Source organism: Oncorhynchus tshawytscha, linkage group LG25 (assembly GCF_018296145.1).
Source record: "Oncorhynchus tshawytscha isolate Ot180627B linkage group LG25, Otsh_v2.0, whole genome shotgun sequence".
NCBI lineage: Eukaryota > Metazoa > Chordata > Actinopteri > Salmoniformes > Salmonidae > Oncorhynchus > Oncorhynchus tshawytscha.
In genome coordinates this window covers 19794706-19807629 of record NC_056453.1, presented here as the reverse complement: position 1 = coordinate 19807629, position 12924 = coordinate 19794706, and the positions used below count along the sequence as shown (strand labels likewise).

General features: G+C 41.2%; 1 protein-coding gene across 2 annotated transcripts in view; it reads right to left on the bottom strand.

Annotated features, from left to right (window-relative positions):
- The window catches only part of LOC112224378 (ras-interacting protein 1-like), a 39659-nt gene that overhangs the window by 23557 nt on the left and 3178 nt on the right, over nucleotides 1-12924 (bottom strand). For both annotated transcript variants that reach the window (XM_024387898.2, XM_024387899.2), the window contains exons 2-3: nucleotides 652-857; nucleotides 271-445 (exon numbers count right to left, since the gene is read on the bottom strand). In XM_024387898.2, coding sequence (XP_024243666.2) covers nucleotides 271-445; nucleotides 652-857 — 381 coding nt within the window. The remainder of the gene's footprint in view (nucleotides 1-270; nucleotides 446-651; nucleotides 858-12924) is intronic.

Sequence of the window (12924 nt, the reverse complement as noted above, 5' to 3'; positions counted from 1 at the left end):
CATTACTTGAAGACATGAAGATCAGTCAATGCGTAAAACTTCAAGTGCAGTTGCAAAAACCATCAAGAGCTATGAGGAAACTGGCTCTCATGAGGTTTGCAACAGGAAAGGAAGACCCAGAGTTACCTCTACTGCAGAGGATAAGTTCATTCGAGTTAACAGCCTCAGAAATTGCAGCCCAAATAAATCTTTAAATCTACCCCAAATCTAAGAAATCTAAGACAACATGCATACACACATGCGCACACACACACACGCACACTCCTGTACCTCTCCAGTGCCTCTTTGACCAGCTCCTTAGCACTGGAGTGTGTTGTTGCCAGGACGCTCTTGTAGTTTGCCCCCTGGCAGATCTCACTGCCAAAGATCTTCAGAATGCCTGGTGCCGTTATCTGATTGGACAGTTCAGCAGGGTCGTCTGTCATTGATGCATCCCCGGGAGAAACTAGATGGAAACGTCAGGAAGAAAAGTAGTGACTACATCATCAGAACTGGTAAGCAAGTGCACTTCATTTATTTTAGGCTGGGGTCAGGGTTAAGGTTTAGACTGCTTGCCAGTCAGATGCTTTCTGCTTAAGCCAACTCGTTTGTCATTGTCAAGGTTAGGGTTAATGTTTATAAAAATACCATTTTGATTAGAAAAGGGCATACTTCTGTCATTCGACTCCTTCCAAGCGTGGCTAGGTAAGTCAGGTAACCCGGGTAAGGCCATAGCGGTGGCGTTATGGGCGGAGCCTCGCTGGAACACAGCAGACAAGCGGTTGGTATGACGGCGGATGCGACTCCTGGATGGCTGTCGGATGACGTCCACGCCCACACTGTCAGCTGACCTGGTACTGGAACCAGAGGAGCCTGACCTGAGGGGGAGGGTGGGGGACACAGATCGAGATAATGAGAAAGAGAGATATATATATTGTATATATATATTTGATATATATATTGTCTATATTATCCTGGAATATCCAAGGCCTGAGGTCATCTGCCTTTGGCCTAAAGAGCAAAAACCCGGACTTCACCAAAGAAATCGGTAATACAGACATTGTCATCCTGCAAGAAAGCTGGTATAGAGGAGACGGACCCACTGGTTGCCCTCTAGGTTACAGAGAGCTGGTAGTCCCATCCACCAAACTACCAGGTGTGAAACAGGGAAGGGACTCAGGGGGTATGCTAATTTGGTATAGAGCAGACCTAACTCACTCCATTAAATTAATCAAAACAGGAACATTCTACATTTGGCTAGAAATTCAAAAGGAAATTATCCTAACAGAGAAAAATGTCCTCCTGTGTGCTACCTATATCCCCCACTAGAATCCCCATATTTTAATGAAGACAGCTTCTCCATCCTGGAGGGGGAAATCAATCATTTCCAGGCCCAGGGACATGTACTAGTCTGTGGCGACCTAAATGCCAGAACCGGACAAGAACCTGACACCCTCAGCACACAGGGGGACAAACACCTGCCTGGAGGTGACAGTATTCCCTCCCACATATGCCCCCCTAGGCACAACTATGACAACATAACCAACAAAAACGGGTCACAACTCCTGCAGCTCTGTCGCACGCTGGGTATGTACATAGTCAACGGTAGGCTTCGAGGGGACTCCTATGGTAGGTACACCTATAGATCATCTCTTGGCAGTAGTACTGTAGACTACTTTATCACTGAGCTCAACCCAGAGTCTCTCAGAGCGTTCACAGTCAGCCCACTGACACCCCTATCAGACCACAGCAAAATCACAGTCTACTTAAACAGAGCAATACTCAATCATGAGGCATCAAAGCCAAAGGAACTGAGTAATATTAAGAAATGCTATAGATGGAAGGAATGCAGTTTGGAAACCTACCAAAAAACAATTAGGCAACAACAAATTCAATCCCTTTTAGACAATTTCCTGGGTAAAACGTTCCACTGTAATAGTGAAGGTGTAAACTTGGCAGTAGAAAATCTTAACAGTATATTTGACCTCTCAGCTTCCCTATCAAATCTAAAAATCTCAAATAGAAAACCGAAGAAAATTAACAATAATGACAAATGGTTTGATGAAGAATGCAAAAATCTAAGAAAGAAATTGAGAAACCTGTCCAACCAAAAACATAGAGACCCGGAAAACCTGAGTCTACGCCTTCACTATGGTGAATCACTAAAACAATACAGAAATACACTACGGAAAAGAAGGAACAGCATGTCAGAAATCAGCTCAATGCAATTGAAGAATCCATAGACTCTAACCACTTCTGGGAAAATTGGAAAACACTAAACAAACAACAACACGAAGAATTATCTATCCAAAATGGAGATGTATGGGTAAACCACTTCTCCAATCTTTTTGGCTCTATAACAAAGAATAAAGAGCAAAAACATATACATGATCAAATACAGATCTTAGAATCAACTATTAAAGACTACCAGAACCCACTGGATTCTCCAATTACATTGAATGAGTTACAGGACAAAATAAAAACCCTCCAACCCAAAAAGGCCTGTGGTGTTGATGGTATCCTCAATGAAATGATCAAATATACAGACAACAAATTCCAACTGGCTATACTAAAACTCTTTAACATCATACTTAGCTCTGGCATCTTCCCCAATATTTGGAACCAAGGACTGATCACCCCAATCCACAAAAGTGGAGACAAATTTGACCCCAATAACTACCGTGGAATATGTGTCAACAGTAACCTTGGGAAAATCCTCTGCATTATTATTAACAGCAGACTCGTACATTTCCTCAATGAAAACAATGTACTGAGCAAATGTCAAATTGGCTTTTTACCAAATTACCATACAACAGACCATGTATTCACCCTGCACACCCTAATTGACAACCAAACAAACCAAAACAAAGGCAAAGTCTTCTCATGCTTTGTTGATTTCAAAAAGCCTTCGACTCAATCTGGCATGAGGGTCTGCTATACAAACTGATGGAAAGTGGTGTTGGGGGTAAAACATACGACATTATAAAATCCATGTACACAAACAACAAGTGTGCGGTTAAAATTGGCAAAAACACACACATTTCTTCACACAGGGTCGTGGGGTTAGACAGGGATGCAGCTTAAGCCCCACCCTCTTCAACATATATATCAACGAATTGGCGCGGGCACTAGAAAAGTCTGCAGCACCCGGCCTCCACCTGCTAGAATCCGAAGTCAAATGTCTGCTGTTTGCTGATGATCTGGTGCTTCTGTCACCAACCAAGGAGGGCCTACAGCAGCACCTAGATCTTATGCACAGATTCTGTCAGACCTGGGCCCTGACAGTAAATCTCAGTAAGACCAAAATAATGGTGTTCCAAAAAAGGTCCAGTCACCAGGACCACAAATACAAATTCCATCTAGACACTGCTGCCCTAGAGCACACAAAAAACTATACATACCTTGGCCTAAACATCAGCTCCACAGGTAACTTCCACAAAGCTGTGAACGATCTGAGAGACAAGGCAAGAAGGGCATTCTATGCCATCAAAAGAAACATAAATTTCAATATACCAATTAGGATTTGGCTAAAAATACTTGAATCAGTCATAGAGCCCATTGCCCTTTATGGTTGTGAGGTCTAGGGTCCGCTCACCAACCAAGACTTCACAAAATGGGACAAACACCAAATTGAGACTCTGCACGCAGAATTCTGCAAAAATATCCTCTGTGTACAACGTAGAACACCAAATAATGCATGCAGAGCAGAATTAGGCCGATACCCACTAATTATCAAAATCCAGAAAAGAGCTGTTAAATTCTACAACCACCTAAAAGGAAGCGATTCACAAACCTTCCATAACAAAGCCATCACCTACAGAGAGATGAACCTGGAGAAGAGTCCCTAAGCAAGCTGGTCCTGGGGCTCTGTTCACAAACACAAACACACACTACAGAGCCCCAGGACAGCAGCACAATTAGACCCAACCAAATCATGAGAAAACAAAAAGATAATTACTTAACACATTGGAAAGAATTAACAAAAAAACAGAGCAAACTAGAATGCTATTTGGCCCTACACAGAGAGTACACAGCGGCAGAATACCTGACCACTGTGACTGACCCAAAATTAAGGAAAGCTTTGACTATGTACAGACTCAGTGAGCATAGCCTTGCTATTGAGAAAGGCCGCCGTAGGCAGACATGGCTCTCAAGAGAAGACAGGCTATGTGCTCACTGCCCACAAAATGAGGTGGAAACTGAGCTGCACTTCCTAACCTCCAGCCCAATGTATGACCATATTAGAGAGACATATTTCCCTCAGATTACACAGATCCACAAAGAATTCGAAAACAAATCCAATTTTGAAAAACTCCCATATCTATTGGGTGAAATTCCACAGTGTGCCATCACAGCAGCAAGATTTGTGACCTGTTGCCACGAGAAAAGGGCAACCAGTGAAGAACAAACACCATTGTAAATACAACCCATATTTATGCTTATTTATTTTATCTTGTGTCCTTTAACCATTTGTACATTGTTAAAACACTGTATATATATATATATATAATATGACATTTGTAATGTCTTTACTGTTTTGAAACTTCTGTATGTGTAATGTTTACTGTTAATTTTTGTTGTTTTTCACTTTATATATTCACTTTGTATGTTGTCTACCTCACTTGCTTTGGCAATGTTAACACATGTTTCCCATGCCAATAAAGCCCTTGAATTGAATTGAATTGAATTGATAAAGGGAGAGAGAAATATAGAGAGAAGTCACTCTGTCAGTAAGCAATGTTGTCCCACCAATAAGAGTGCTACAAAATGCTAGAATGACATACTGTAGAACTCTAATTAAAAAACCCTCCAGAAAATCTAAAGAATAGTCATCTAAATCCACTGTGTCACTTCCTCATATCTCTACCCTCTTTGAGAAAGGTATCAACATTGAGTCTCAACTAGACATTACCATCCATCCATCAACAGTCCCCAATTTTACTTTACTGTGCTATGCTCAGTCTGTTAATGAGATAATATGGTGTTGTTAGACCTATTTCTGCAACAATCCATGTAAGCTTCTTATTTTAATTGCTCAATGCTTCATTGTTAAGGGAATTGGAGTTGTTTCTTTCAGATTACCGTTTATAGAGCCCCACAGTGTATGGGTCATAATACCCATAAAACCTAGTGATTAAAACCAGAAATGGTTCCAACCATTTTCTAACCATTCATTTCTCCCATAGGGGAATTTAGAACCACTTCAAACAAGGTCTCTGTTTCATGTAGGTTTTCCCTGGCGTGACATTTTAATAACCGTGTAAATCTCTCTCGGACAAGGTGACTTTTATCAATATATTCGTCTCTATTTATTCTCAGATTCGAAAAAAGCTAATTAGCATCAAAATAGACATCATTCAAAACTACAAATCCCTGCAAGCTCCGGCACTTTTGCTGCCAGCTACTACCTACCTTAATCAAAAACTAAATATATATTTTATATTTTCATTTACTCTTCCACATTTGATTTAACTCATATTTGTTGGCTTATTTATGCATTTGGTCTTGTATCTTGTACAGAATACTATCCTAGTAGATGTCAGATATTTACAATGTGCCATGAATACTAGGCTAGTTTCTTGCCAAAAAGCTAGCTAGCAAGCAACCGATGACAATAGCAACATACCTTTATTTTACCAGATCCTCTTCTCCTTTAGCCAGTGAAGATCCATATTTAATTCCTTATGTCTGCCAACAATATGAACGAGGTCAATTCACTGTGTCAGAATCGTTCAATATGAACAATTGCAATTCACTGTGTCAGAATGCACTGGTGTATTAAAGCAAAATAGACGAAAGTTGTCTGTTCTGATCGACCAATTGATTGGTAAACATTTTAAAACGTATATTTTCCATATATAGACTGTGTTTTAATAAAATCAACTATATATATGCATTGAGCTGGTCTGATGCTTTAAGCGCACTGTTTGATGAAATAAGACAGAGATCAACCATCCTCCTCCCACACCTACCTGGCTTTCGCAGATTCTGCCATTACTCTCCTGAAGTTGGCGGTAATAGGCTACAAGAGAAGTCGGCAACTGTTCTCATGTGGAATGCCAATTTAAACCAAAACTTGTTTCTCACAAGTCTAGCATAGGTTGTGAGCTCTGCAAACAACTGGTGGCGTGTATTCATGGATGCCAAGGGAAGCCAGGCTTCCCCCAAAAAATCATCAAGAAAAAAAAAACATCTATAAAATAATTGAAGTTATGACTCTCTGTGTTTCATACATTTCCTTTAATTCGCAAGAGGCTGAATGTATCTCACTGGAGAAAGCATCCGAGCGAGCCAAAATGCGCCCCTCTGTCTCTCTACTTGTAGGCCATCTATCTGATTCTGTCTGGACCAAACGAGTATGACATTATTGCCGCCCGTAGCATTGAATGCATTTGGCCTCACTTGATTCAAAAAATGTCAAATAATAGCCAATCAGCATCGAGCTCAACTTTGATTGGTCCTGGCACACTAAAAAAAAGTGTCAAAGGAAGCCTGTTTGGATTTGGCGTCACTCCTATCAAATCACATTGAGAGTATACATCATTGACATTAACATGATTCTGGTTCTGATCCAAGCATTCATTCATACATTGTTGTGCCCCTGTTCTGAGAGGATGGAAGTTCAATATGTAGCCAGATGTAAAAGGATCATGTTAACTACCTAACGTTACCCATGAGTGGAAGTTAGTCTAGCGAGCAAGCATTTTAGCCAGGTAGCCTAGGACAACAACAAAAAAAAAGCGTGTACAGTATGACAGTGATAGACTGTTTCATCAACATGACACACACACACATACACACACACACAGAAATCAGAACCATGGACAGCCACATCATATTTAGCTTACGTTGATTGGACTAAATTGTTTTTGGTGTCTTTTAGTTGTCACTGTATTAGACCACGCACATGTGATTTTATGATGTTGAAATGTTGAAGTTGAAATGGTGCTGGATTCGTTTTTATTTATTTATTTAACATTTTTTAACTAGGCAAGTCAGTTAAGAACAAATTCTTATCTACAATGACGGCCTATCCCGACCAAACCCTAACCCAGACGACACTGGGCCAATTGTTCGCTGCCCTATGGGACTCCCAATCACGGCCTGAAATCGAACCTGGGTCTGCAGTGATGCCTCTAGCACTGAGATGCAGTGCCTTGGACCGCTGCACTTGGGAGCCCAGTTGAGGCAGTTCCTGTAACTCTCCATGGTTTAGTGGTCCGAAAATGGCGGAAACATTAACTAGCTTGACCATGCTGTAGGTCATGTAACTGTCTGTTACATGCAATATGCTTTGTGGGCTTCACCAGACAGATGTTGCTCTCCGGTTTCGGACGGTGATGCGGTACGGAGCTAGATTTGGCCTCAGCTTGCGTTCGGAGGCTCTGCAATTGCGTCACACCCGCCATACGAAGCCTCCGACCACATTAATGGATCAAGCATAAATTGGCCTTTAGTCTCGGCCTCCGCAATGGGGTAATTCACTGAGATGGGCACGAATAAGACAGGTGTCTCGTGTGCTATGAAAAATATATAGATTTGCTATGACTCTACAAAAAATGACTTGGTCGACCAACAGCCTACCGCCCAAACAATCAACCAGTCGACTAATTGGGGACATCCCTTCTGCTTTTCCATTTTAGGAATTAGACCAGCATAAATAACACAAAATGTAAAACAACATATTGACCAAGGAGCAGAGTTCATCTTGTCAACCAATCAAACAATGTTTTAATGACAACATCCAAGCTGACAACAACTGGGACCACTGGTCTCTACCCACGGTACCCATATTTTATCGAGGTTCAATTGGCATTTATCACGGCCAGTGTGTAAGTGCCATTAAATGTGTTACTGAGTCTAAATGTTATCAAATCAGGAGAAGAACAAGTGAAGAAAGGAGCATAGGTAAAATGGAGAGAAAATAAAATAGAGGTTTCCAAAGATAGTTCCAGCTTGCTAGGGTAGCTTCAAATCAAGTAGTACTTGAAGTAGGATACCTACCTCTCACCCACAGACACAAAAGAACATTATCAAGAATGCCTAGCTTCACCATCTACGCTAGCTAGCTAGTTAACTAGCAAGCGAGGCTGTTGGTCTATGAAGGCCAAAGAAAACTATACATTTCTCATGCATGTAAATGGAAAGACAAATTGATGGCTAATGTAGCCATCTAGTCAGGTTAGTCTCACTAACTAGCTAACCATGCTAGATAATATGTATTGTGTCAATTTAAAACTTGCTCAAGATAGCTTACATATTTGTCAATTTATAAAATGTAGCCAATGTATTCATTATTAAATTTAGCAAACATTAGATAGTTAATCCAGAGATTCTTAGCTTTGCCTTGATTCGGCAATCTCATCCAGATCATCATGGCCCTGGTGAGTGATGTGAAGCTTGAGACTGTCACACCCTGATCTGTTTCACCTGTCTTTGTGATTGTCTCCACCCCTCCTCCAGGTGTTGCCCATCTTCCCCATTATCCCCTGTGTATTTATACCTGTGTTCTCTGTTTGTCTGTTGCCTGTTTTTTTGTTTTTCTTTTGTTCGTAAAACCTACCAGCGTTTGTTTCCCTGCTCCTGCCTGTTTTCCTGCTCCTGTTTTCTAGTCCTTCCCGGTTTTGACCATTCTGCATGCCCTGACCCTGAGACTGCCTGCCGTTTGTACCTTACCCCCACCGTTTTAGATTATTGACCCCTACCTAACCTGACCCTGAGACTGCCTGCCGTTCTGGACCGTTTACACCCTTTCTGGATTACTGACCCCTGAGTGCCTTGACCTGTCGTTTGCCTGCCCCTGTGGTTGTAATAACCTCTTGTTACTTCTACACTGTCTGCATCTGGGTCTTACCTAAACTTGATAGAGACAGGCATTTGTAGTTCTGTATGATAGCCACATTAGCAGCAAATTAGCATTTCATTTTTTAGGGGGGTAAATACTGGCGAACATGTTGATAAAAGTCACCTTGTCCGAGAGATATTTACATGGTTATGTTCAAAATGTCAAGTCTACATGAAACACAGTCCTTATTTGAAATGTTTTTAAAAAATCCCCTATGGGAAAAATGAAAGGTGGAAAACCATTGGAATCATTTCCATGTTTGACCGCTAGGTATTATGTGTATTACAGAGCTGCCAACTCTCACGCATTTGACCTTCTTCTCACGCTCACACGGCACACCTCTTATATCTCACGCAGTACTGCTTTTCTTTTTCTAATTAGTCAATTGTATAGTCAATGCGTTAACTTTTCAACTGTGCTCCAAATCATTTTGAATCCAGAGCCTCTGCACCTGCAATTTAACACATCACGAGCGGAACCTCTATCATTGTACTGTCTTGCCACAGCACAGTGAACCGCAGCACATTGAAACATTTGATTGGTGTAGTTATGAAAGGGATCAAGGGGATTGGATGCTTTTTTTTTTTAGAAACGCCCCTCCAGATTAGAGCATTCTCTACTGAGATTGTAAAACTGTAAAATGAGCAGCACAGTAGCACTACATTGTATGTACAATGTTGCCAACAAAATTAGGTTTCTGTTACTCCCGTCCCTATTGCAGAATGCAGCCATTTGAGAGCATGTACTAAAGTCAAATGAATCCACACCTGCATTAGTCTATGGCAGGCTCGTTTGGTGATTGGAATGTAAACTGTCACAACGAAAAGGCAGCAGAGACCTAAAGTATGTTTTAGCAGGGACGTTTGGTAGGGTGACATCAGAGACGACCTCTCATTCAGGGCAGGTGGGGCTTTCCTGTTTTGCACGTTATTTTGGTATTAATACGTGTCACATATCAGTTTGTAAACAATGTAAAAAAAAAGCATATATACATATAATTGAGTTAACAAAGCAGTATACAAACATGATCTCTTTTTTTTTGTGGAGTAAGGCAGTTCCAAAATGCAGATGTTTCAGCCTAGTTTAGTGCTTTCTGTGGTGGTGGGGCAAGCCATCAGAAAATACGGAGCATTGCACCGTGATTGGCTCAGTGTTCGGTCACTGGGTAGAGCTAGAAAATTCAAGCCCCTTGGGTGCTGCCATAGAGTAATATTAAAGAGTGCCCATACAAGAAGGCTCAAGGTCATTGGCCACAGATAACATGACGTCAAAATCACATATCTACAGTGGCTTTGATTGGACTGATCATGTCAAAAATCATACCTTCAAAATCTTAGCTAGCAGTCATCATCATGAATCAAGTCGACAATCTACTGGCAAATCCTTTTTAATCCTTGTCATATTAAGAGAAATTATAGATAAAATTTATCGGTGTTCATCGGCCATTGGACAAACATTACACAACAAGTTGGAAATCGCAAATTCAACAATGAGTGGTTTGGAAGGAATCAGTGGCTGACTGCAAGCATCTCAAAGCAATCATTAGCCTGCTATTCAGTGTAGTGGCTGTGTGGTCCCAAATCTAAGATTTTTTTAAACATTTGTATTATTATTATATTTAACCTTTATTTCACTAAACAATTCAGTTAAGAACAAATTCTTATTTACAATGACGGCCTACCAAAAGGCCTCCTGCGGGGACGGGGACCTGGGATTAAAATAAATAAATACAATATAAATATAGGACAAAACACACATCACAACAAGAGAGACAACACTACGTAAAGAGAGACCTTAGACAACAACACAGCAAGGCATGACAACACAGCATGGTAGTAACACAAATTTTTAACTTTTACTAGGCAAGTCAGTTAAGAACAAATTCTTATTTTCAATGATGGCCTAAGAACAGTGGGTTAAGTGCCTGTTCAGGGGCAGAATGACAGATTTGTACCTTGTCAGCTCGGGGATTTAAACTTACAACCTTTCGGTTACTAGTCCAACGCTCTAACCACTAGGCTACCCTGCCGCATAACATAACAACAACATGGTAGCAACACAACATGGTAGCAGCACAAAAAAATGGTACAAACATTATTGGGCACAGTCAACAGCACAAGGTCAAGAAGGTAGAGACAATAATACATCACACAAAGCAACTGTCAGTAAGTGTCCATGATTGAGGATTTGAATGAAGAGATTGAGATAAAACTGTCCAGTTTGAGTGTTTGCTGCAGCTCGTTCCAGTCGCTAGTTGCAGTGAACTGAAAAGAGGAGCGACCCAGGGATGTCTGTGCTTTGGGGACCTTTAACAGATTGTGACTGGCAGAACGGGTGTTGTATGTGGAGGGTGAGGGCTGCAGTAGATATCTCCGATAGGGGGGAGTGAGGCCAAAGAGGGTTTTATAAACGAGCATCAACCAGTGGGTCTTGCGACGGGTACACAGAGATGACCAGTTTACAGAGGAGTATAGAGTGCAGTGATGTGTCCTATAAGGATCATTGGTGGCAAATCTGATGGTCGAATGGTAAATAACTTCTAGCTGCTCGAGAGCACCCTTACCTGCTGATCTATAAACTAAGTTTCCATAATCTAGCATGGGTAGGATGGTCATCTGAATCAGGGTTAGTTTGGCAGCTGGGGTGAAAGAGGAGCGATTACGATAGAGGAAACGAAGTCTAGATTTAACTTTAGCCTCCAGCTTTGATATGTGCTGAGGGAAGGACAGTGCACCGTCTAGCCATACTCCCAAGTACGTGTAGAGGTGAGTACCATAAGCTCTAAACCCTCAGAGGTAGTAATAACACCTGTGGGAAGAGGGGTATTATTCTTACCAAATCACATGACCTTTGTTTTGGAGGTGTTCAGAACAAGGTTGAGGGCAGAGAAAGCTTGTTGGACACTAAGAAAGCTTTGTTGTAGAGCGTTTAACACAAAATCCAGGGAGGGGCCAGCTGAGTATAAGACTGTATCACCTGCATATAAGTGGATGAGAGAGCTTCCTACTGCCTGAGCTGTAGGAAGAAGCAGATGTTCTGACGTTATACACTGTACTGTTTGAGAGAGGTAGTTAGCAAACCAGGCCAATACAAAACCAATACTCCTTAGCCGGCCCACGAGAATGGAATGGTCTACCGTATCAAAAGCTTTGGCCAAGTCAATAAAAATTAAGGGTCTCATTTCCTAGTTTAAAATGATAAACATTCAACATTGGCCATGCTGTCAATGAAGCATGATTGGTGCCTCGCTCAAAACAACTGTTAACTTGGAACTTTGCAAAATCTGACTTTAGTGAGTTCAAGCAAATGGGAACTCGGGAAAACTAGCTACGACTGGGAAAATGTGTTTTGAACTTTCATCCAACTCGGAATTATAAATTCGGAACTCAGGCCACTTTCTAGAGCTACAACCTGAAGATCACTGACGTCATCATGATTCTACTTTAATTTGGTATATTTTCACCTATTTATTAAACTTACTGTTCTGACTTGGTGGTGCACATCTAGCCTATAACCTGTTTTTGAGAAATGTAATCATCAAATATTGTAAGAGCTTTCATTGTCTGCTTATATGCACCTTTAATTTATCCTACGGTTCTGACTTGGTGTACAGGGAGAACACTGTAAGAATGGCCCATGTTCTGAATTCTGTTGCTGTACATTTCAAAAGTGCTGAACAAATAGTTATATTGACTATGTCCATCCTAGCTCGCTCATGAATGTCTTAATCGAAATTAAGGATTGCCTCTTATCCGCTTGTCGTTCCCTTATGCCATAGTTTGTACATCTCAATTGTCAGTAGAAACCACAGTTGTTTAAGCAAGTCAGCCATATCAGATATGTTTTTTTAAAAGGCAGTATATGAGGCTGAATGAACTGTTTCGCTGCCAGACAAAGCTCCGCTGATAGCCAGGTGTAGCAGTGGTAAGGTGTTGGGACTTCTGTTAGGACTCTGCTGTTGTAACAGCTTTATGTAGGTCCTAACAGTTTGTGGGCACCGTTTGCCACCATTATAGTGCAATTAATGTATTGTTTAGTGTTGTGTTGTGTAGTGGCTTTGCTGGCATGCATTCCCCATTTATTTTTTTTGCCCCACCAAG